Raw genomic sequence first — 26,474 nt, forward strand, 5'->3', positions numbered from 1 at the left:
GCACGTTAAATATAGTACTTGGAGATTTGTAGAAATGCAGAAGCATTTGGACCTGGGGACTGATCCAGCAAAATGATGAGAAAACTCTGCTTCTTGTTGAAATGGGAAAGAGCTGTAGGTCAGCAGCTTCCCACAGGGCTGGGCCCCATTGATCGGTGAGAAGAATCTTCTGATATTTTGTTTTTGCTTGGAGGGGGGCACTTGCTTCTTTGTAAACGAGAGCTTGTGAAAAGTGAATTAGGGTCTGAACCTTCTGATCTTGAGTGACATGAAAAATTTTATTCACATAAGAAATAAAAATCAGTAGGATTTCTTGTGCAATGAGAGGTGGTCACGTCATGGATGATTAGTGGGTCATACCCTAAGTCGATGACTGTCAGCTTGAAAGAGAAATGAAATCAAGATTTTATCAAGGAAGAGGGAAATAACATCTCAAAGTGTAGCGAAGGGAACCTGACTTACTACTGTCCAGTTGTATTTGATCACAGTGTGGGATACTTTTTTAGATAATTAAAAAGGGAACGTACATCTCCTGTGTCTGCTTTTGAACTTGTGTATCTCTCTTTTGCAGAAGGTTTATAGCTTGGTTCAATTATTCGTTTTGAGCAGGGAAAGGAGATACATTACACAGATTTGAAATAGGTGGTATAACATAGCCATATGCTATTTATGCAGCAGTTTTTTGCAATAAATCTAATTTAGTACTGTCAGAAAAAATTAGACTTATTTGGTATAGCAGCACATTAGGAAATGATTGTGGTGGCTTTGAAAGTTGTCATTCACTCTACTTTACTTGCAATATAATCTTGGAAGGCTTTTTTTTCCTTCCTTCTTCCCTGAGTAGCTCCATGAAAATGTCTCAGTCTGTTGTGCTGCAGTTGCAGAAAGTGCAAATATTTCCCCAGCTGAAAAGAAGGTCTTGCTTTTCATTGATTCCCCTTAATTGAAGGGGAAAGACAGAATAACCTCTATTGTTAGCAATTATCTGAATGTATAGGCAGAAAAATCAATGATGTGGGGGATATAGATAGATTCTCCCTTTCCTATAGGTTTTCATAGTGCAGCTGAAATTGTTTATCTCATTATACAGCATGTAGATAAATTAGCTGCTCTGCGTTATTATAGAAGGTAAAATATTTTACCTGCCATGGTAAGACCATATGCTGCTTTACGAAGACTGATACTGAGTGATTTGAAATAAATCGGCTCTGTCGTGTTCTGGCAATGCCTTTTGGAAATTTTGAAGCTTGTGAACGTTATGTCAAGATTATACACATTTAAATATCTTTCTATTTAATCATTAAAACATTTAAGATTATTGTACCAACATTGGAGGGACACTGATGAAGTTTAAAAGAGGAAGAAAAAAGATAAGTGAACAAATAAATCCAAAATCATCTGTGAATTTTGAACACTGAAGTCTTTATAATAATTACCTTTTTTCATTTGTAAAGTATGCAGACGTGGTTTACAACTTAATTTATAGCCTTACAATACAAGTTTCTCAAGAAAAACAAAATGATATGCTTTCAGATTTCAATCTTAGGTTTATGCAAATTTTTCTCCATGGCATTTAAACTGCAAGCGGTCACATCAAATTTCTCTAATGATTTCATCTTTTATACAGTGCGTCAGGTTGCTGAGGCAGCCAAAATGCTGCTGCGTGGAGCGGGTGTTTCGGGAGCGACAGTACTTAGAGTGCTTGGGAGTGAGCAGTGAATTCAGATGAAATGTAGAAGAGACTGCTGCAGAAAACAAACATCTTTGGAAGGTCTTTGTTTTGAGCAGCTATTATTCAGCACTAACAGTAATAAGTTTGTGTGTGTACCAAATATTTACTTCAATTTCATTCAAATTATGTTTTCTATTTGTGTGACTAATGACAACAGGATAATGATTTATTATGGTTTTGAAAAAAATTCTTTCAGACACTTGTATTCAAGGCTGCTGGATTTTTGGCTGAATTCTCTACTGGAGAAATGTTTCTAATTTTTATCCTTCTTGACTAGTCTTGGACTTTTCTCTCAAGTCTATCTGAAATTTCGATTTTGCAATAAATTGAAATGTGCTTTTTCTATCAGCATTTGGTAATTATGAACTTAACTTTAAAAGCTGCCTTGTGCTTTTAAAAGCACACTGGTAGTCATTTACTTTGTGCTGTCACGGTGACAGTTTTTCTTTCCTTATGCAAGATTCTGCTCCTGAGATTCTCGCCTAAGAAAATATTTCAACAGAGAAACCAAAAGGTCCTTAATTAGAGACTTGATGCAACTTGACATTTAAGAGCATCAACCTGAAGGTTGTCATCTCTGTGGAAGGTAGCTGGTGGATGGAGGGAGGCAGGCAGGCGAATTACCTGAGCATGCCAGCATTGGCTGCTCCGCTGCTCTTGCCACCCCCGCGCTTTGTGCCCTGGTGCCCTGGCCGGGGGGAAATGTGAGCTGGGAGAAGCCTGTCCTGAGCGAGCAGATGAGTGCTGCTTCTGCCGTCGGCTGCTCGACAGAGCTGACCTCCTTTCCCTGTCTGTGCTGGCAGCCTGGCGAGTTTAGTAGCATGCTGCCATTGGTTGCCCCTGTGGTATCCTGGTGATTCAAGTATCAAACTCTGCTTTTGCTGAAACAGGAGCAACTGTTCTTGATTAGCTGATCCTTGTTGTTCAGATGCCTTCTCCAGGGTTCAAAATAAGGATTAAATGTTTCTTTGTCATTAGATGGAACAATGCTGTGTATTCTGTTTGTCCCAAAGTTCCTCTTCCATTTCCAGTGCTTTTGTTGACCTGCATGTAGTTTCCTGAGGAGAAAGATCATGACATCAGAAAACATTTACTTGTGAACGCAGGGACTGATCCCTGTGTATGGCATGTATTAATGTTATTATTGAGCTAAACTTACATAGTGCTTGTCAATGCAATTTTTATTAGAGTCAAATTCAGACCTAACATAAGTGTAACTGCATTTCTGCTAATGAGATTGGATTAGCTCTTGGATTTGCTCCCAGAAAGCTTTACTTTAATTTTTTTTTTTTTAACAGTAATAAAGTGGTTGTTTCATTATAATTTCTTATAAAACTTAAATATGTATTTATATTTTTTCGCACTAAATTTAATCTTGGTGAAATAATTCTTCCCTCCCTCCTCCTTTTTTAAGGGTGCCCAAGATGCAGGCAGTTAAATTGAAAGTTATTTCTTATTTTAGAAGAGACTGTCGAGGAGGTTAGTTAATAATTCAGGAGTTTGTTGCTATCAGAACCTATTCCTGAAAAGAAATACAGGCGCAGGAGTTGCTAAAAATGTATCCTCTTGACAATATGAAATTAATCTCAGCTTCAACAAAGAATCTTTACAATTCATCCTAATTTGTAAGGCAGTATTTTAACCAAAATGTACACGTGTGTTTACAAGGCTTGCAAGTAGGAAAAAATATTGAGATTTTTTTTCTCCTTAAACAGTGTTTCATTTTAAACATCTGTAGGCAAGTTTGGAAACTCATGAACTTACTTGGCTGTTCCTATTTTATCTTTGCATTTTCAGTCAATCTCTTTGTTGCGCAGTGTTAAAATGAATCAAAGCATGTCATTTATTATTTTTATTGTCATATTTTTTCCATTTTCACTTCTTTATATAGCTTTGCAAGTTCTTCTTCTCAGGGATTATGCCAGTCTTTGCAAGGAGGTATATGTACACGAAGAAAACCATATTAGCTGTTGTGTTAATAAATGACTAAAGTATCTTATTTTACTTCTGTATTATTTCTCTTAAAACCCAAACTGATCTTCATAAATTGAGCACTGCAAAGAACTTCATCTTCTGCTGGTTAGCAGAAGTGGATTTAAATCCACACCGACAGTTCATTTGACAATGACCTTGAGGGGCTTTGCTTCTTGAAGAAGAAAGCAGAAGCTTGCGGTAAACAAAGTTCACTTCTGACAGATGGATTGAATGACAGAAAGGTTGCGAGTGCCAGAATAGCCCTGGCAGAGGAGGAAATGTTCAGTGGAATCCAACAGGAGAGGAGGTGTGAACAGGTGCAGGGTTGCTGACGGAAGGGGAACCAGATGGAAGGAGCCAGAGCCAGTTTATTTAAAGGAAAAGGCAGAAAACACTGAAAGGCTGTGCGATCAGTGGCTAAAAGTGTGCATGGAAGAAGGTAAAAATTCACAAAGCAAAACTGCACAGTGGGATATCTGGCACTTAACATAACGGTAGTAATTTGTGAGTTCAGTTTTAAAGTTGCTATTGAAACATGTTTCTCCTTAAATCTTGACAGCATAAAGAAGAGATTAATAACCTGACTAAAAAAGAAAGCAACCAACCAACCCTTGACTAGTATACTATTTGTCCATTATTTCTAATATTAATGTGCAGACAGTGTTTCAGTCTGGATGATACCAAAATTATGCCGCAGCTAACCAAACCAGTGAAGGATCCATAAGGCTGGATTTTTGTTTTTTGACTCACCTGGCTGTATCTAGTTCCTGTGATATGTGGGTATATAAGCATGTCTTTTATTGGTATATTTCTGTAACACCTAGGCAAATCAACGTCAAGTAGAATGTAACATTAGTATAGTATTTGCTTGGTTTTGCTTTTTGGTCACAGCATTGTCAGATTGTTGGAGTATGTGATATTTTGCTGTAGAATGGGGGAGAAGTCTAGCTTACCCTACATGAAATATCTTCACAATAAATTTTCTCTTTCAGATCATCTTCAAGAAGAACTAATTGTTGTGTGAAGTTCTGCTTCTTCCCAGGCTGTTTGTGTGAGGCTTGATCCTTGGGAGGCAGAGAGTAATGTTCCTCAGTTCTTAACTTCATCAATAGTCAGGGAGAATTAACAGCTTCAGAGCATCAGACCTGTGGCTAATATGGTAGCTTGACTGGAAGTTGTGTGTCTGCCCAAAGAGAATGTCTGAAAAATTTGAGGTGGCTGTTCAGCAGGCATTCAGAGTGCATCTGTGATCTACTGGATCATTCAACTGTGCTGATCTGATGCGGATCAGGTGTGGCCACACAGTCACTTTTCTTTTGAATTAGCCAGAGCATGCAATGCGCTGTTTATGCTGACTTTATGCCAGCTGCAGGGGGACAGATGATACCTGATTCAGCACAAAGCTTGCTGGTATAAAATTAGTGTACCAAAATCATTGGATTTTTTTTTTTTTTTTTAAACAAATTCAATTGACAGACTGCGTTCATAGCAAATCAGGTCTCTGCGTCATTTAGCTGCATCATTTCTTTGTTTCAACAGTAGGAGCTTGAAGTCTGGATATACTGTATCAACAAGCTGAGCTTTGGAGTACAGATTTACAATGGTTCTGATGTGGTTTAAATCTGTGCTGCTAGTGAAAAAGCAATTCCACAGAGGGGTAACATGTGGCTCTGCCTGGCTACATACCCACACATCTCCAGGCCTTTGCTTAGGTTACTACTAGCGTCCACATGATCAGAGAGCTCAGGGAGCCGATTCTTTTGAAAAACAATCACTTGCTCCTGGTGAATTTGTATGAATGCTGATTGTCAGAGGACAAAAAGAATGCACCTTAAACTGACAGCGTTGCCTTAGATGGGCTTAAAACTGTTACGAAATCACATCATAAGAGACTGCTGGTACCAAATTCGGGAACAGCAATCAGTCAAAAAAATTACTCCTTCATTTTAAACATAGAGAAAATAATTTATGTAACTGTGTGTACAAAGTAAATGCCTGCAAAAATCTTCTATGTGAAGCAAACATTTCAACATTAAGCCATCTGTGAAAGTGCTTGTGGAACAAAGAGCAAAGGAGGAAAGAATATTTTGTGGAAAAGGGCACAGTACTGTGAAGTGCTTAGTGCCATGTGCTGGCTTGACAGAAACCACTTCTTCTCATGTAGTATCTTCATGTACAACTTCTATGCTGTACTTAATTGCATGTTTCTATGTGGTCTTATCAGCCAAGTAGTTCACAGTCTGATAGTAATAGCATTTACAGTTTGGGTGTTTACATGCAAGGTGGTGTCTTGCAGGCAAGGTTTATGGATGTGCCAGAAAAAGAAACTTACTTTTTTTTTCTTTCCTAATAGTGAAAGAGAGGGCAGTTAGCGTTAAGCTGTGCCTTGGCATACGCTGAAATACCCAAGCTTAAAAGGAATTATGGTCTATATTGAGAAACTGGCGGTTTTCAGTACATATCTTCTGAAGGAAAAACACTAAAGTAATAGAACAGTGTTAGAGATTACTTATTTGAAAATTATTTATTTTATGCTGATTTTAACATTAGTGAGAAATCCAGTCTTTTCATTTTGTTAACAGAGCCAGTACCCAGCAATAGTAACAGCATCAGTAGTGCATATGCTGAAGTTAACGATTTTAAAGCTTCTTCATACTGTATAAGCCTTTATAGGAAGAATACTCTGTGTCTCTCAGTTCATATTCCCTTAAAACTTTCCATTTTTTACTCGCTCATCATCATAGTTAATGGCAAGTTTTGAAGTAGTTTTCAAGCATATAAGTAATCAAAAATAGAGAGGTCATTTTCATTAGCAGTCACTGATTAATAATATATTCTGATGCCTCTGGCAGGATTTAAAGATCAAAATGAAAGCCTGGACTTAATTTTTTTCTGTAAAACTTCTAATACTATATACTACATAAAGTACAAACATCTTTAGGAGTTGTAAGCGCTTCCCAGCTGTTGTAAATATACTTCAAGTAGAGGAAACTGGGAAAAAAAGTTTCAGTGGAAACAAGGAAGGCATATGCACTAAATTTCCATCTCAGCAAAATTGAAATTCTCAGAATAAGCAGAATGTTGTGTAACAAGATTGAAATTATTTGAATTTTGGTAGAGGGGATGGATTTGTGTAACCTATTTTATTATTTGCAGTATGGGAAAAATAGTTGTAAGCAAGTTTATCAAACGTTTATATCTAGTCTCTTGAGAACACTGGAAATATAAACAGAGCTCTGTCTTTCTTGCTTTCTCCCCCAGAAATGTTCCTTACAGTTGAGGTGTTTCTGTGAAGTGACAGTACCCGGGGAGAGTTGTCTTTTCTGGTTGCTTGTCTCAGATAGGATAGTAAAAGGTTTTGTTTCATTCATAAACCTACTTTTAAGATCTTTCTGTTTTAAAATGATTTCCATACTATCTTGCAGGTCTGTATTTGAAAAGTTTAATCAATTTGAATGTTTAATTTCATATCACATTTAAGCCCTTATCTTAAGGCATAACTTTTGTAATTGCTTTCAGTAGCTTCTTCATGTAGTTATGAGAAGAAAACTGTGATACTTCATTGTTTTTCAAAGCTTCCTGTGCCTACCAATGAATGTTAAGTAGACATTTTCATTATAAAAACAAAAATTTCCTAAGCTTCACTTCTCACAAGTAAGACTATTTGCATTCTTAAAAATCAAGCATTCCTCCACTTTTCCTGAAGTATTAACTGAATCTCTGCAAAATGTGACCATACAAATGTTGCTTGTGCTGAAGCTCACCAAACGCAGTGTGCCGGCTGGGGCAGATTCCAGAAACTTGAGCTTTCCACTGAGAAGACCTGGCAGCCAGCTCCAGAATCAGCATCCGGTCAGCTCCCAGAAACAGACAGAAAGAGCAGCTCAGTGGGTAATTCCCACAATGGGATACAGGAAGGGCAATTTTTCAGCTTCTTGGAGGGATTGGAAAAAGTGACCTGATCATGATGCTTTCAGAAGTTGTTTCTACATAATTCTTCCACTTGCATGCATGCATGCATACATTTTTTTTCTTCATTTATTTTTGGATATTAGAAACATTCATGTCATGCCTCTCCTTCTGCCCTGGAAAAGAACTGAGTGCCATAAAAACATAGTGTGGTGAGTTTACACAAGCAGGGAAAAATCAATACATTTATTTAAAAAAAAAAAGGGGGGGGGGGGGGGGAATTAAATACAAAATTTACATTGTTTTGCAAGAGGAGAACATGAAACACTGCCCAGCTATGTCGTCAGTCATAACAGTCCTCAGTATTAACAGGGATCAATTAGATGATTAATATTATAAGCCTTATAAAAGAAGATAACCAGAACTAAACAAAAGGTTCCTCGAAGCTTGACTTAAGAGAAAGGGAGGTATCTTCAGATTCTAAATCTTACTATTACCTGACCCTAACATATGAGCATGTTACATAGTTATCTGTTAGTTTTTAAGATGTGGTAATAAATAATTTTGAATCATGACTACACTTAAAACGAACATTTACTTCCTTATCTGCAGAATTTGGAATCTTACTGTCTTGTATTTCCTTACCTTAAGTATTTGGAACACTAAAACTTCAGATAACGAGTTTATAGAGTTATGCTCTCCATTGTAAATAACCTAATAGGATACTGCAGTGATGTTCAACTGGGTGGCAGGTCTAAAAGCAGTTTTCAAAGTTGTTTTGCGTTACTAGAAAAAATGATTTAAGACTATACCTAGGAAGAAAGACTTCTTGGTACTTTTCAATTTCTCTTAGTGTTTTAGAAGCAACTGCTAAGGTTTCTCAAAAAAAAAAAAAAAAAAGCAAAAGACAAATCCTTATCCTTCTGTGTATGACATAAAGATACATGTGGAGCAGAGAGAAGAAATTTGTAAAGTGTTGTGAAGCAAACTATTATTTTATTTTATACACATTCTTCTATGACCTTTATTAGTATTTGAGTGCTTTCTGTTATAATAGTAGGAACTGTATTTTTCTAATATTTCACATAATAGGAAATACACGTAGACACTGTAACCTCTTCTTCCAGATTTTATTTTCATTTTCTTTTACTGTGTATGTTGCTATGTAGCTTGAAAGAAGAGCAAGCTTGTGCTCTGATTTTCCATCCTTCTCTTGATACCTGTAGCTGAAATAACATGAGCAGCCTGTAAGAAGATGGTTCAGAAAGCTGCTTGTTATGCTTGTTAGGGCAGTCTGTTAGACCTGTGTCATGGAAACCTTGCAAAATAGACTGTATAAAAAACTTCTGGACCTTTGTATCCTGAGGTATTGGCTGAAATCCTTGAAGTTCCTAATACACATAGATTTTTCAAGTCCTGTTATCAGAAGTATTTGAATTGATTTTAGTGCCTGTGGGCCAAATTTTTGTAAAGATACTAGGAATTCAGTGCTTAAGTACCTTCTCAAAACTATTCTTCCATTTGGTAAATGGGTAGCACAAGCTTGTATGTATTCTCAAAAACTCTTGGCAAGCTAAGGGAGACCTCAGTTATGTGCTGCCCATCTTACGACAGCATTTGCTATGCAGTAGTTCACAGCATTGGCCTTCTTGGCTGCCTGTTACCTGGGAATGGGCCCATGTTTGACTGGGCATGTGGAAGAAGTGCTAGGCTCCACAGGGCCTTTTGCTGCCTACGTGTGAGTGTTCGTGCAGAGTCTGGGAGTGGGCTGTTACTGAGAGCAGCATTCCTGGTTGTTCAGGTATCGCAAACATTTGGAACAACAGTGCAATACTGCCAGCTGCTCTTTAATGATTTATGAACTCCAGTTTAAAATAAGTATGTCTAAAAGCCTACAAGATTTTGTAATTAAATATTTAATTAACAAGAAATGAAGATGTCAGAAATGAGATTATTATAGCCTCTGATGTGCTGCAGAACTTACATAGTTGTTAGAGTATTTTAATTTGTTCAATTAAGTTTGTAGTCCTTACTAATGCATCCATTAGCTTTTTACAAAATGCCGTATAGTGATCTCATGGAAAAATCAAACAGTCAGTAGAGGGTACGTGGTTGTTTCAACATCATAGTTGCTTTGTGAGGAGGCTTACTGGCAACTTCCAGAGTCAAAGGCCTAATTCTGTGCTGTGATTCATCTTGTGTTTCCTCTTTTTGTATTTTTACTCTTGGCAAAACAGAAGTTGTACGGACTTATTTACTACTAAACTGCACTGTGACATTCAAAGTTGTATCAATCTAAGTTTTGTTCTTTTGTAGGCAAAAATCTGTTTATTTATTAATTTATTGTCAAATGTCTCTATGTCACTAATATTTAAATTCTTTTTTCTTTCCCTTTACTTGGATAAAAGTCTTCTGTTGAGAACTGGACCTGTGAACTAGTTTTCATTTACTAATAATGGGGAAGGGGTTTGTTTCTTTGCTTGATTACTAAATTTGGTGACTCAAGTTGAGCCAATGTGCTTTACACATTAGCTTTGATGTCAAAGTGAATTTTCACTTAGTTTTCATCCATTCTGTATCGTTTTCATTAGTAACTATTTTTGATGCTTTAAAAAATTCTGGTACAATTAATCTTAAGCCATCATTTCAGATTCTAATCTTACTTGCATCGTCAATATTGGACCGTGCTTCCCTTGCATTTCACTGTCTGTTTTCCTTTAGTCAACATGAGAAATGTTGAAGCTATTGCTATAGAGAACTTACAGTGCTCGAGGAGTGTAACTTTCTCTTGTCTAGCTACAGTTGAAAGGTTGTTTTTTTTTTCTTAAACCAAGCTCACTTTCTTTCACGTTTCAGAGTAATTGCAACTAAGTAGCCATTGTTAAACCTTTTAAGATTGTTGCCTTCCTGTTCTGCTGGTTGTGGCAGGAATGCTACCAATAGTTCTAAAATTTCTTGGGTCTTTTTATACATGTTTTAAGCACACTTTTTTTTTTTTTTTTTTTTTTTGTTTTGTTTTGTTTTGTTTTGTTTTAGTGTAGGTATAAAATATACTGGGGACATTTTCTGTGAGAGGACAGAGAGACTGAAATCAGGGGGCAAGGGAGGGTGTCAGATCTCTGTGTGAGTGATTCACCACTCGGTTCAGACAACTTTGTCTCCAAGCAGTTTTTCATTCCTCAGCAGCTCTAAGCACCTCAGGTCTTGCTCTTGTAGCACTGGATAGGTCACAGTCCCCAAAATACTGAGACTAGTCAGCTACCATTTGGCTTAAAGATTTACCTGTGTCTTCTTACTCTTTTAGTCTGTTTTTTATGCATTACATAAAGTCACCAATTTTCACCCACTCCTGTACACTCAGATATAAGGAACTCATCATGAATCCACTGTTTCCAAGGTCCTGTTTGTTTGCATTTACAGTAGGTAGCCTAGATGCGTTGCTTTTTTGGGTGAATCCCCTTAGCGAGGATGTTCTCCATTTAATTTGAACTCTCCAATAGCATGAGTTCTTGTTGGACAGGAGGGACCCCATCAATGAGAAATGGACCTGTACAGGTCTACCTTGGTAGCTTGAGCTCTCAAAGCATGGAACCAGTCAGCTAGCTGTGTTTCAGATGACAACTTAGTACCCAACAGCAATCTCACACAAAGGCACTGTAAAACAAAATACTGTGTTGATGCCACTTCCTGCTGCTGAAAATGTCTGGTGGAAATGTGAGGTGCTGGTGCATTTTGTTTTATTTTTTTAAACAGTCCAGGCCTCATGACAGCTGTCTGAAGGCAAAAGACATTTGGAACTGGAAGGAAGGGGTTTTTTAGATTATTTTTTTTCCAGCAAATATGAAATGTTTTTTCATATTAAAGTTTTCCAGATTTGGAGCTTATACTTAAGAACTGATGTAAGTATTACTCCTTAGTACAGCATCAGTACATTTACAAAGTAATTCTGAGAGTGATGTGATAAAGTATAAAACAATGTTTGAAATATCCTTGAACAATGTGCTTTGTTTCCTTAAAGCTATAATATTCCTGCTATTGAAGTGTATTATCTCTGTCAAATCGCTCAGTCCCACCTCAGAAAAAGCTGCCAGTGATTTCAAAGGGAGTTTTGCCCCAGGTACTGCTTGCAACATCAGGACCAGGAATTAGTGTAATGTAACCCACCATTTGTATTGCTTTGGGGTAAATTTAAGAGAGAAGGTTTAACATTGTGTATGTCATGCTGAGATATTGCAATATCTTGGATGGGTTATTAGGCACTGATCCAAAGGTTAAGTGCAGCAACCACATGAGATGTGGCTTTATCCTTACATGATCTGTGCCCGTGTTCTATTTTGTAGTCCCCTGGAATGGAAATTATCACTAGAATAAAACAGCACGTTTCTAAGACTTCACTGGAATCTATCCTAAGCTATAAAATGTAGTTTCAATACAAGTGTGTGTGTGTGTATATGTCCTTTGAAATCTAGAAATCAGTCCTCGTATGTGTGGAATTTTGAATCTACGTCCAAATATGCACAAGAAAAATATTTACGACCTCTGGGAAAGTCTAGATATAAATCTGTGGTTGAGGATCTTTTCTAATTTATATGCATATATCTTTTTTGTTTCTTATTTTCCATGCTGTTTTTGCTTGGCTTGTATTAAATAAAATGCTTCAATGGAGTGTGGTAGTCTAGCATTTGTTTTGCCTCAGGAGTAGATTGCCCCATCTTGCATATCTGGTCAAGTAAATTGCTCTCTTGCCTGTGTACTTCGATAATAGTACTGGGCTTTAGACCTTCCTGTACAGCCCCCTAGTGAGCAGGGCTGCAAGGGCTGGGCCCGCGTGGCGCTAACAGGCTTCTGTGTTGTAATGGATGCATTCATCTCCTATTTACATAAATTAATAGTTAAAACTTGTTTGGTTGCTTAAGAAAACTCATTAGGCTTTTGGAGTAGCTGAATTATGAGCACTGTGGCAATTGCTCCCATTGACTTGTCTCCCGCTGGCTCACTGGGAACCAGTCCATCTCAGGGTCAGGTCCCTGAGTTTCCTTACTAAATTAAACAGATAGCATTTAAAAGAAAATACAAGTCATCTGTTCAGTGCAAAATGCATGTTGAGGAAGTTCCTTACAAAAAAGAAGTTATGTTTAAATTTTAAAAAATAAAATTATAGTCTGAATAGCTAATTTTCACTCAGGAAATAGGTCATAATTTTTACCCATTTTCTACTAGTCACTAGAGAAAGCTTGACATTGTAAGAGAAAGGTCAGCTTGCTTAACCTGCAGTGGGATAGAAATGAAAAGTGAAAAGCCTGGTCAGATTCTGAGTTTTGTTTTTCTTAATTGAACGTTCTGCTTTGCCTTTTTACCTTATTTTACCAAATTTAATTTTTTTTTCCTTTTTTTTTTAATAGATTGGAGAAAGAGAGCATTCAGCGCAGCATTAGCAATGAAGCAAAGGCCCGAGCCCTTCAGGCCCAGCAAAGAGAGCAGGAGCTGACACAGAAGATGCAGCAAATGGAGGCCCAGCATGAGAAAACTGGTAGGTGGTAGGGAAAGATTAGAGCCTGGGCACTCACTCACAAGCCAGGCCCACGCCTTACTGTGAAATGACATCAGGAACACCTGTAACCTTTGGCTGGCCGAAGGGAGCAGATGCTAACTACACCGGAGATTCCGAATTACATATTAGTTAGCGTTTAAAAGAGAAAATGGAAAGTATTGCCCACTGTCTGTTGATTTCAGAGTGCTGCTCTCACATCTGTTGCACCATCTGGATTATGAGTTTATTTACCTGTGTTCAAGAAACGTAAAGCTGAGAGAGACCACAACAAAGTAGAAAAACAAAGGGCTTGTTTTTGGCTGGATTTTCAGGCACACATGTTATATAAAGAAAATAGCATCAGAAGCTCTGCGGGAAATGCTCTGAGCTTACAGTTAAAGTCTCCTGAATAGCATTGAACAGTTCCCACAGTACACACATTATAGCTACTCTAAAAGCTTAATGAGTTTGCTTCGGCATCCAAACTGGAGAAAAGCTTTAGCCATTAATCGGTTCTTAATTCACTGTCGCAGCTGGATGTAATTCACTGGCTCCAAATTGATATGTTCCTTTATTTAATCTTTGCAGCCTCAAACATTTTTAGCATTAGTATGAGCCCCCTCCCAACACCCCCAATCTAGAAGAAAGATATTTAATCCCTTGCATACTTCAGTTTGTCATAATAAGAGACTTCATCATATTGACTTAGCAGATCAATAACTCCTAACCTTAATCTGTGAGTAAAAATGGATTTTACGAAACAAAAAAAGCCTTTTGTTATTTTGTCATGCCAGTAAATTTAACAAAGGGGCATATTAAAACAAAAAATAATTTTTAAGGAGGTAGCCTCTGAGCATAGAAAGGAGGAGAAGCTTCAGCTTTTATGGAGCGTGATGTATTCATGTGTTTAATGAAATAGCATTCTTTTCCACCGGTCCTTTAATGCCTTTGGAAAAATGAGGTAGCCTGTATTACTTCTTAGCAGTGCCAGTTAATACCTGAAGTAGCAGGCACATTTACATCTCCCATTGATTTGTTTTTTGCCTTTTTTTGCAGCATTATTGCAGTACTAGAGGACCTTATCTTGTGTTGAGGGATTGCAAACAGCTATGTTATAACTACTGTCTACACAGTAGGAGAGAAGAAGCACTCAGAATCACAGAATTCTTGCTCTAGACACCGCATCTACATATGACCAAGAGTAACTTTGCACAAGAGATGTATAAGTTACCCTCCTGGTGCATTTATTATCCCAGTACATAAAAATGAAACAACTTTGAGGTTGAGTATGTATACAAGGAGGTGCTGAAAATAAAGAAACCCTTGTGTGTTATGATCTTTCATGCATAAAGGAAATTTGGGTAATAGTTGTCTGTGATTCTGTGAATGATTTTAAAAGCAGGAATCAAGAAAAACTATTTTGGACTATCTTCTTCTCAGAAGAATAAAGGTCTTTTATTTCTAGGTCATGAGTTTTGGTGTAGCCCAAGCTACTGGTAGCTGAAATGAATTTATAAAAACTGGATAATAAGTCTTGTATCTGATCATGAGAGACTGAACATAAATTACAGTAAACACAGAACACTGTAAATAAAATAACCACCCTCTAAAAGGAAAAAATAATGCACATTACAGTCTGCGTGCTTGGATTACTAGCATATCCTCTGCACCAGCTGAACAAGCAAAAGGCTGCTAAGGCTGCTAATTTTATTCCTCCCAGAAATATCAATAACCTTACAGCTAAAAATTAAAACCACTGGCTGCAATATATAGTCTTTACAGGGATTCCTGTCACACAAGACCTGATTCAGTGGTCACATCACCTTAACACTTTAGGTTAGCTTATTCTGACATACAGCCTGTACTTGGTGAATGGTGATGTTATAATTCCATGTGCATGTAGCTGGAGTATGAAGAAACATACCAAAACCAGTGAGATCTAAACAAGAGAAATAAAGAATGTATTAAATAGTTTCTAAATTCTCTATACGTTTATGTAATTTTAAAATGATTTTCTAGTTTTCTAATTTTATTGTTTCTAGTAAATGAATTGGACTCATTGCTGACTTCCCAGAAAACATTCATAGGAAAATTAAAGAAAGAATGTTGTTTGTTGGCGAGCAAATTGGAACAAATGTCAGAAAAATACAGGTTAGTGTATTTTCTTATCCTGCCCCCTTTATTATTTTGACATGCTTCCTTATTTTGTATCTGTTTTTCAATATTTGTTATTGTTCATCTTGTCCCAGATATTGCACATCCTCTCAATATAACACATGCCATTTAAGTAACACGGATGGATTTTTTTCCAAAACAGTACTCATTTTCTACTTTTCAGATTATGTTTGTGGCTATTAATTTAATCTTTTTGGTTTTAGATAAATCCAGTTTAAAAATTGCTTACTATATTATTTCTGATGTTCTTATTCTTAATATGAAAAGTAGAAAGTTCTTAGTGGAACTACAATTCCAGTTTATCAGAAACTATGTTAAAAATAGTAAATATTTAAAGCTCTCAAAACCATAGCATGTTGCTTTAGTTATTTACTTAAAGCTCCATTCATAACAGTACACGCCGAATAATTATCTCTGAAAAATTTGTTGTCATTGAAGCTGTGATTCTGCTGATGCTTATTATGTGGTGCTCTCATTTAGAATCAGTAGTAGTGCTACATACGAAACCATTAAAAATTCTGAAGTACAATTAAAATTAGAAGCAATAACTGGTTTAAATAAATGCAAAAGTAGGAAGGTATCTATTTAAAAACTAAGTTCTATAGGACAGGAATATTGCAGTTCCAGCCCTCATATTCCTTCCTTGTCATTACTTTCATACTGAAAAATATGCAGCATCAAATAGACTTTTTGTTGAAACTTTCTGCAAGGTCATATTAAGGGTAGTGGGAAAAAAAAAGCTGAAATGGTGAGGTAGTATTCTGCAACTTCTGTAAATCTCATGCAAAATGAATTTGGCAATTAAAGGTAGGAGTATTCTTTTGTGGCTTATGTGAAGTAAGAGAAACGTTCAGCAAAGATAAAACTTGTTTTCAAGATAGATTTCTTCTGCTGGGTGGATTTAATTATCTTGTTGAACTAACAACAGGGTCAACACTCACTTAGGGAGAGAACTCATTTATCCCAATATCCTGTCTCCAGGGATGATCAAAGGGGAATTATATAAGTAGATAATGCTTTCCACAGGTACTGCCTCCACTGGCCATCCTACTTTCCATGGAGTAAGAGGTGTTGACTAGCTGTTAAGTAGCTGAAGTTGGGAGATGAATCCCACCATAAGTATTCAGGGGAGAAATTAGAAACTTGAGGAAATATAAGCCATCTTCCCCTGCAAGTGTTGTGATGGGTGTGTGAGAGAGAAGCAAACAGAATTTTTCTTCTGAAAAAGCAGAGCTCCTTTGCTAAAGTAATATAAAATCTAAATAGATTCAAACCATATCGTTATTCCAGCAATAAAAATGCACACAGACTTTGTTGCTAGAGCTCAGAATCACAGACTAGTAACTGTAAAAGGATAAAGGAAAGACAGAAAACATACTGTGAAAACACATTATTCTCTGAAAATAAATACCAGAGATTGCCAAGTGTATCTCCACCTAGCAGCATTAGCTGACTGTGTCAAGAACCTGAAAGGGGAGAAGGAGCTCTCTTGGATCTCCATAAAGTTGTATACTTAGCACAAGGAGCGGTGTGGAAGAATGTATTAAAACAGTTTTGAGAAATGGCCCCAAAATAGTTTGAGATTGCCTGCATTGGAGTGGGAGCTGTTGCAGGCAGTTAAAGGGCTGGACAAATACGAACGGGAAAAACTAAGCACGTGAAAAGGAAAACTGAAAGGTGAAACTGGAGATGGTGGAAAATGGTAACTTAGTGAACACTTCAAAACTGATATGGTCAGAAGATCAGATGCGGAAAATGACTTAAACTGGATTTAAAATGCATGAACATTCCTTAGCTTTCAGTAGCATCTCTCCAAAAGGCACTCTTCACACTCATTCTCATGTGCTGTAGTGCAAAACCGCAGTTCTGGGATAGAATGCTGTACCTTTGTGCTCAAAAAAAAATTCAGAGAATTTTTTTTCGAAGATTTTATAACTTAGGTCTTATGTACATTAGTAAAAGCAGGTCAAGCTATTTTTAAAATGAGATGTAAGAGTAACTTTATATTTTTCTTGGTAAAAAGAAAAGGGTCCACTCCAAATGAAAGGCATTTCAAATTTATTTTTGATGAGTACATCTTTGGGATCTTTGAGATACTCCGGGATACTTCTGAGTGGCATGTATGTTGTTCGTATTAAATACAGGCTTTCTGATAGATGGAAATTTTTTATGAGCTAACCCCCTCCACAGGATTAAAAAAAAATCAGGGAGACAACTTCAGTCAAATTATAAACCCCTCAAGCTGTGCAAAAAGAAGGTAGTGCCTGGAAAGGTTTTTGTATGCAGAGGCGTAACCATAAGCCATAGTCCTTTGTTGATTTCTTCTATTTTTTTTTTTATTTTTTTCTCTGATTGTCACTATCTGAGTTTCTAGGTTGTGGATTAATGGTTAACACTGCCCACTGTGTATTTGTGATTTGCGTTTTGTAATTAAGGGGAACAATGGGAGCCCATTGGGTCTCGTTATATATAATGGTTGGTTTAATTTGTTTCACTTCTATCTTGTTAATTGTAAATTGATCATTAAGATTTGAATTCTAATCTGTCACCAGGGTTGTGAGTATTGAAGCTAGAGCAATGATCCTGGTTTTAATCACTGATGATGAGAAACAAATTTTATAATTTTGGTACATATTGCAGTTCATATATTTTAACACTGTATTTTATGGTGTTATAAATATTGTTAAATGACTTTTAGTGTAGTTTTACTGTTTGGACTATAATGTATAAATTATATTACTGTTTTGGCAACAGTAGGCATCCAACTGTGTGAGTTTAATTGAAGTAAAGAACACACACCCGGCTGAACTATTTTTCTGCGGGTTTGGTTGACTGCAGTCAATTGCACTTCAATACCAGGAGCAGAGTGTTTGCTTAGGGTAGCCGTGTGAAGATGTGAAACAGAGTCTGTCTGAGGGATGAGTCATTAAAATTACATGCAGTGGTACTCGTTGAGATAGCAGAAAATATTTTACAGCATATATTTAATGTATCTAATTGCTGTACAGGTAAATAACTGGTTTTAAGGGTAGGAAAAGACAATGCTTAAAAAAGCCAGCCTCTGTGCTGTGAGTCCAAGTGCTGCTATGTGAAAGATGATTCAGAGGACAAAGGCAGCTTTGCCCCTTTAACATTCAAAAATCAGCTCATCCTAAAAATATCCTATGTCCGACTTTAAGTTATGACTATTTAATGTTTGCTGGTTCTTTGCCTCTGTTGTCTGAATGTTTTGGGTGAGCCTGCTATTTTTGTGGTATTTTTTTCAAGATTGTCCCAGCGGGAGTAGTAGGGGTACAAATTTAACTTGCTACTTAACTTAGAAGTTGAGTCTTACACAGTAGATGGCTGGATCCAGAGGTATAGAGGTTTTTTCTGTTATTACCCCCTTCAGCAATTGCTTTGAATAAAGCCCATTCCTGTTACAGTGCTGAGTGAGCAGAGCTATTTAGGATCATTTGTGCAGACCCTGTACTGCTCCTGGAATGACTACTCATAGTGTAAATTTGCTATCACGGTTGTTTAGGCTTGTTACAGGCATCTTTTCATTACCCAACAACGTTGAAATTGTTTGAAAATCATGTAGAATGAACTGTTGTGTAATAAACTTGGGAATATAATTTTGGATGAGTGGTGTGTTTAAAGCTACAGGAGAAATCTTTGTCAGACAATGATGGAAACTCTCAGTATGCATGTTGTTGGAAACCAGTATTCTCTTTTTAACACCAGTACCTGAACTTCTTAATACTGACTTCAGTAGGCATTCTACCATTCCTGTGTGCTGTCCTCTAAAATTTCAGTATCATGAAATACTTGAATCTAAATGTTCAGAATCTTAGATACTTAATTTAGAATGGTGATCGTGTAAATAGTATTTTAGCTGGAATAGATGCGGATTTTTTGCTGAGTTTTTCAACTGTAATTCCAAAAGAGATGTATTAGGAGAAGAGTACCTAAGTAACATGGTTCAAAGCATCTGGCATTTAGAGCTGTGTGTTAAGAGATTAGAGATAGTGTTACTTATGTTCTCTGGGAATTCAGTATTTTATTTAGTTTCTTCAGTGGTAATTTTCAGTAGTGTTTTGATTCCTTCAAGCTCCTTCAAATGCACTGGAGATGAGCAAAGTCCCTTCAAAACTTTGAGATTTTTACCTCTTCGAAGTTGCTTCTGCTCTTTCTGTGAATCAGACAGCTACATATAAATGCAGAAAAAGAAGCAGCATCCCATGGTTGGGGAAGCCCCATGGAAATGATAAAAAACAGTATTTGCCTTGTGGGAATACTTGTAGTTGCATTTTCCTGGTGAAAAAAGGAAACCCATCCTGGTAGATGAGTTTAACTGGGCTGGTCTCTGTTACCTCAGATCTCTGGTGTGCTGCTTTGCAATGGACCTTTACTTTTATCTTCTGATTGCCTTTCTTGCATCATCAGTACAGGCGAAAGACTGCATTCATCCTGTGTAATAAGAAATGTATTTTTTATTTTTTATTGCTGACATTTCACAGTTACAAGTTTTTTTTTTTTTTAAATAGAATTAGGCCTCGATTACCTCCTTATACTATCCTGCCCACTGTTAGGAAGCTGTCCAGAAACTCATTCATCTAAGTTTGATGTGAACATCAGCGTGACTCTGATGTATTCTTCATTGACGTTCCGTAATAGAGCCATAACTCCATATTTAAATTATATACAGTCGTGTTCCGAAGTTGCCCTTGCTAAGTTCTTTCAGATTCACAGATGATATCCTGTATTGTTCTCCATTTAAATATGAAAAGATTATGTTGTCATTTCCAGATCTGTCTTGTCAGTGTAACAACATGTTTTTGAAGGAGTATTTATTCCCCTTGCACTTTGTTGTGTTTTTCAGAATGTCAGTTGTTGCATTCTGTAACAGCCAGGAAGGTAAAGTCTCTTCCTTCTGTATCTGCAGCATATTTAAGTTTATGATTTAAAGATATCTCTGAAGCTTTTTAACCTCAAGATCTGGAGTGGCAGATGCCATCAAACAAATTTGCCTGCTTTTGATTCTTACGTTCTGATGGTATAGCAGATTCTGACATGTTCTCATTAACCTTTTCCAAGGAGTTAAACTGTACAAGTGCATAATGTATATTTTATCACAATTTTATCTGAGATCTTTTCCTGATATTAAGAAACAGCTCATGCCTGTTTCTTCATGGGCTGATGGTTAGAGATGTAGCAAGTAACAGTCCCAGGTCATTCATGGATCTGGTGTTTCTGCTCACCCGTGAAGAATAAGAATTGCTAGAAAGTGACTAAATTTCTTAAAGGCTCTGCCAAGCGTTATGTAGATTAGAGTGTGGGTATTATTTTTGTTGTTTCTTTAGCTTTTATTAATTTTCCTCTTTTTGTGCGTGTGTCACGCAGTGTTTTGGGCATATCAGGGCAATAAAGTTTCTAAAACAGTAGTAGTATTCGGAGTTCAACCTGTGAAGTACAATTAGGGCTGAAAAAGTTTCTAGTACCCATTTTTTTGAATTAGATGTTGGCCTTTACCAACAAAGAACTTGGAAGGAGTTTTCAAATGCTTAACAAGTATGGATTTACATGTATTGATGATGTTTAATAGCAGCACCTAATGTCAAATGACATGCTTGTTTAAATAAAGCTGAAATTAGCATAGCCAACCTATGACTGAGTAATTGACGTATTTACCAGACACACTGCAGCTTCATGTTCTTCCATTTTAAGAATATTTGAAGTGGTTTCTTGTTTCTGTAAGTTCTACTAATAGCCTTTTTATGCATTATATATAATGTGTGGAATTTTATAAATGCTGAAGCCACATATTGATGGCACACTGCAGGATGAAATCTGACAACATCCATCATCACTGTGCTTTACTTCTGTAGATCTAAAGTCAACCAGCTTAGTCAGGAAAAAGAGTATCTTCATGGCAGATTGGAGAAGGTGCAGAAACGGAATGATGAATTGGACCAACAGTGTATCCAGCATGGGAGAATGCATGAGAGGATGAAGTCAAGGTAGGAGGTCCTGTTAATCTGTTAGCAGGTGGTATGTTATACTGTACCTGTTAGGCTGTAAACATAAAAATGACACTAAATTGTTTGAAAGTAATGGTCTTGCTTTATGAAAATGACCACCCTTCCCCCCACCCCTTCAAGCATTCTGTCAAGTTTTTTTTATAACATCTTTTGCTTGTGCCATTTTGGATAAATAAAAGGAAAGCTTGAACAACACAGTCTTCCAAAGAATTTAAGCCTAGTACATATGTGTGTGGGCTGCTTCGGCTGTTCTCTGTTCTAACTTGGATGAATTGTCTTACCATAAAAAAAATGAGGAGGGAAGGGAGGGCTGAGAAGGAGAAGAGGAGGTTATTCGGTAGTGTGAAGGTAGATTACAGATGTGGATTCTGTAATGCCATGTAATGTTTTGGGTTTTTTTCATATTGCCAAATTATGTTTCTTGGTAATATTTAAACTTATATAAACAAGAAAATCTTGTTGAAGGTCTTAGTATCCAGAGAGCTATTCATTGCTTCCAGATACCTCTAGCCTTCTCTAAGGATACTGACTTCTTGGGAGTAACTGGTAGCAGCTAGAGTGAAATATTTCCTCCGATATACGTTGACTATTCTGGACAGTCTCCAGACTACCTTGTGCTGTGATTTGTGTTAGACGGTCTTAAAGATCACTCTGGAGATTTTTCTTCTTGGTACCAAAAGAATCCTGTGCCTTTTCACTCTGTTTTCCAGTCTGTATTTAGTTTAAGGGTCATTGAAGTGAGCTGAGACGTGGCTGGGGAGGTGGGAGAAGTAGTGAAATGGCATTTCTGCAAGTCCAGCCTACCTAGCTATTTCTTTCTTGTCAGTACTGAAAGTCAAGGTGCAGTTTAAGCTCATTTGGGCTAGCTGGTACTGACAGAACAAAAGTTAGTGGTCTGTTTTTGAGTACCTGACAAGAACATAGCTTGCACTGAATCTGCCAGTCCTGTTCGTTCACTCCATTCCAACTATGGGCTCTGTCTATCTATATTATACTGTTTCTTGCAAGCTTTCTTTGTTCTCTTTTCAGTCTCCCAGGTCCCCTTCCTTTCCTTTTCAGATTTTTCTGTCTGAGCCTCATCTTGTTCTTTTGTAACCCAGAATTGCTGTAATTTTTTATAGCTCAGAGAACAAAGAAACTCAAAATATCTATGTGATTGTGTCTCCCATCTACGTGACTGCATAATTTTTCCATTGATCTTACCTCCCCTTTGTTTTCTTCTGGTGGATTCTTCACATTTGGGCAACACACACTGAGGAGTCAATTCTACTTTTAGCGGGGAAAAAAGTTCAATCTTTTTTTTTTCTTTTTCCCTAGCTGTTCCCCTATGCATTAGTATCCCCTATGCATTAGCATTAGTATCTAGGTGAATTTCTGTGTTAAGTTTTTAGGAGAGCCTTTCCTTTTGGTAAGAACCAAACAGACGTAGTGGAAAATGTTTCTCATTCTCTGCTGCAGCAGCAGTGACTATACAGTAGAAAAGATTGCAAGCATTAATCCAGAACAGAAAAGTGGTTTGAAAGCAGAGTGGCCATGCTGCAGGCAGTGCCCTACCTTCTGCTGCTGTTTTGATAATGGCAAGGAGAGAAAACAGCATAGTGATAGTATTGTCACATTAAATATTTTAGAATATTTAAATGTGGCGGAGATTATTGAGCATTCGAATCATGGCCAGTAACAGCATTTTAAGAGAGGACTCTTCTAACATATTTTTAATTATGATTTTACACTGCATTTATTTAAAATCCAGGTAATTAATGACAAAGCTGTTATTATGAACTGCTTTAAAAATTCAGTGTAATCTGCTTTTAGTTTCCATGTCAAAACTGTAATGGATTCTTAGTTGCCAACTGCTATAAATTGGCTATGAACTATTCTTTTCTAAGTGAAGAGAAACAGCAAGTATAACTTCTACAAAAAATTTCACACTTATGTCTTTGTAAGTTGCAGGACTTCCATCAAATAAAAAACAGCAGTTTTTCTTCTCTGATTTTGGAAATAGAGATCTATCAGTGTTATTTAGCAAAACAGAGAAGAAGAAATAATGTGTTTTTCCTCAGATTTCCATCCACCACTCAGGTACAAATAAGCACAACGCATTATTAAGGCTGCTTATTGCATGGATATGTTTTCCCTTTTTATGCAGCCACCAGTACCCAGTACCCTTGGTCTCCTTGCAATGCAACAATGTGCAACAATGTGCAGTGGGTTCCTCCCTGATTTTCTTTCTGTTTTTATTCTGCCTCTCTTTAGTTTCTTGTAGCAAAATTATTTTGACTTAATCTTGAACTTAGTATTGCATTTGATTAATAAGAAATGGTAGCATTGTAGTTAAGAAGTCCATCACTACTTGTGTACTGCTGTGAAAATGCAGTGGGCCCTGGTGTAACTTGTGGCAAGAGCAAGATCTAATTGTTCGATTGGAGAATATATTTTGGAGCAGCAGTTTGATAGTTGCAATAACTACACTGCTGAAAATGAACAGAATAACTTTTTTTTTTTTTTTTTTTTTTGCCATTCCTATCTTTCTGTCTGTCTATATGCTGTACATGAATGTTGTATGAAATGTTGTAAGTGGGTTTCAAAACAAAAGGTTGCTTTAAACTGCAGTCTTTAAAGATTATTTCAAATCAGTCTTTTCACAGTAATGCAAATATCCATCCCTTTCAGTGTTTTTTCTCAGTGAAACACAACATTAAAAGAAGTAGACATCCAACTAAATGATGTTAGATAGTGATTTCTTTGGCTATGTAAAATATCTCAAAAGTATTAGGTAGCATGACATAAGTCTGTACCTGTGGAAGTGAGGTGATCCGTGTCGGTGCCTTCACAGGTGTGAGTGTTGGAGAAATAAAATCTTCTCTTTGGTGTGGCAAAGAACGTATTGGGATCAGTTTTCTACTTGAAAGCAAATTTTATGATTAAATTGTTCAAATTCTGTAGATAAGTGTTCATAGCAGAAATTAGCAGATAGAAGGGAGAATGGAATTTTGAAGGCCCAAATGGTGTATGTAATGTGGGATTGTTATCTTCAAGGAGCAGAAGAAAATCGCAAGCAATCAATTTCTGTTTTTAAAGATGAACCAATTATGCCTTTACTTTATATCAAAGAACAAGAAAGAGTACGTGGACTATATGTTGTATGAAGTGTAAAGCTTTTTTGAAACATTATTAATGAAACATAATTTGGAAGCTTGTGATTGGATGTTTTCAAACTAATTTTCAAACTAAGATTTGTAGGTGGAATCTGGGGACTGTAAGTTTTCTCTGGAATTCCTACTTGGTAATTAGAGCTGGTATTTTTTCCTCTTATGTGTGTGATCACTGTTTGATCGACATGACATTAGCAATCCATGTTATACAGATTTAACTGGGGCTTTTAGTCATGGTACTTTGGGAGAGGCAGTAGTGTTGTGTGTATTTCAACTGTATTTTTGGGAGCTGAAGTTAAAAAGAAGAGCCTACAGGACTGGCAGTTTGGGGCAGATGTGTGTCTATTCCTCAGGCATCAGTGGTTGTAAGTTAACTATAAAAATGTTACAACCATCTGTGTAACAAGACGGCAGAGATCTGCTCTTGCCTGTTACTATAAATAAGAAGGAGATTTGTTTGACTTCATAGACATTGGATTTATAAAGACTCTATGTGTCAAATTGTAACTATGTGCCATGTTGCTGAGATGCGTCTGCAGCCAACTACCTGGGGTGTCTTCCCCTTCAGAGATTGTAGTGGAGTGCAGCGACTGTGCAGAAATGCCTGAATTCCACAGTGTGTGACAAATTATATTTGTTTTCCATCTATGGGGAAATGCATGATTCTTACGGATAAGCTTATCTGTAAGAGTAGCTAAAATGGATTCTTAAGTGGACCACTATAGGAGTTAAGAGATAAACGATGCTCAGATTGACAGTAATTTGAACGTTTTTTCCACCATTAATTTTCTTGTTGCTGTTACTAAGCAAAGTGTGAGAGATCTCATATGCATGAGAGAACACATATATATGAGAATTGAGACACAAATTGAGAATATACCAGCCATTTCAAGTAGCTGAAATCATAATTGCTGGCTTGCTGTCACATAGTGGAATAGAAATTTGGAGTTTCTTTGGTAAATCTCCAGTGAAACACTTGAATAATTATTTTTCTTGATAATTGAATGTATTAACTTGAATTATATATTTTACATTTCCTTCCTAAGTCGTAGAATTATAGTTAATGTGTTGTTTTTTCTGTTTGTTTTGTTTTTCTATAAATGTTGATGAGTAGAAGAACTCAGTTTTGACCTTTGCTTAAAGGCTTTTTATTTTCCCAATCCAATGGAACAATTGTTACCTTAGTCTTTATAGCCTAAGCATCTGTTTTGAAATGCAATTACTGCATTAAAAGTGCATTAAATTGGAGCTTTTTAATTTAAAAGGCATTAATTTTTATACTGAGAATAGTGAAAAACTCTCAGCTCTATTCAGAATTTGGGATTATCATTGTCAATTAATTTTTTTATTGCTATGTAATATGCTCACATTTTAGTTTGTAAAATGTACTGGAGAATTACTATTAAAAATAATCAACAAATGTTGCGTATATGCATGTGCACACACACACGTGGGTGTGTGTATATATATATATAAAACAAATGACATCAAAATCTGAAAATGTATTTTTCTTTTGTTTAATATTTTTGGATGTTTTAACACAGTACATATGATCTCCATCCCTCTTCTTCTCTTGTTCACTGTCTTTTTCCTTCTCCTTATTTTAAGTAGGTGTGTATATGTATCATATACATGTATATATTATTTATAGTTTTATATGTATACTCTACATATTAATATTCCCATTCTAAATAGGTAACAGCTTGTGTAAGATCACATAAACTCCTTAATATTGTTTTTAAAGACTTATTTTCCAAGCGCTTGGATAGCACACGCATAAAGGAAAACTTATTTTAGTTGTTAGAAAACCTGAAAATGTACACCTAGAATAAAATATAGTCTTCAGAAGATGCTACAAAATAGTGCACAAGTTTCCTTTCTGGAGAAATAAATGACAAGTAGACGGAAATATCGCACACAATTTTCAGACAGAAGGGAATAATGTTCTGTAAGATCTATTCTCGGTCACTGCATTCTGT

The 26,474-nt window shown here is 36.5% G+C and overlaps 1 protein-coding gene across 3 annotated transcripts in view; it reads left to right on the forward strand.

Moving 5' to 3' along the window:
* SDCCAG8 (SHH signaling and ciliogenesis regulator SDCCAG8) overlaps window positions 1-26,474 on the forward strand; it is a 99,917-nt gene that overhangs the window by 43,082 nt on the left and 30,361 nt on the right. For 2 of the 3 annotated variants that reach the window (XM_052695693.1, XM_052695687.1), the window contains exons 14-16: window positions 13,018-13,145; window positions 15,188-15,296; window positions 21,191-21,322. In XM_052695693.1, coding sequence (XP_052551653.1) covers window positions 13,018-13,145; window positions 15,188-15,296; window positions 21,191-21,322 — 369 coding nt within the window. The remainder of the gene's footprint in view (window positions 1-13,017; window positions 13,146-15,187; window positions 15,297-21,190; window positions 21,323-26,474) is intronic. The other variant, XM_052695703.1, reaches the window with a different exon arrangement.

The sequence above is a fragment of the Tympanuchus pallidicinctus genome, unplaced genomic scaffold (assembly GCF_026119805.1).
Source record: "Tympanuchus pallidicinctus isolate F22 unplaced genomic scaffold, pur_lepc_1.0 scaffold1, whole genome shotgun sequence".
Lineage (NCBI taxonomy): Eukaryota > Metazoa > Chordata > Aves > Galliformes > Phasianidae > Tympanuchus > Tympanuchus pallidicinctus.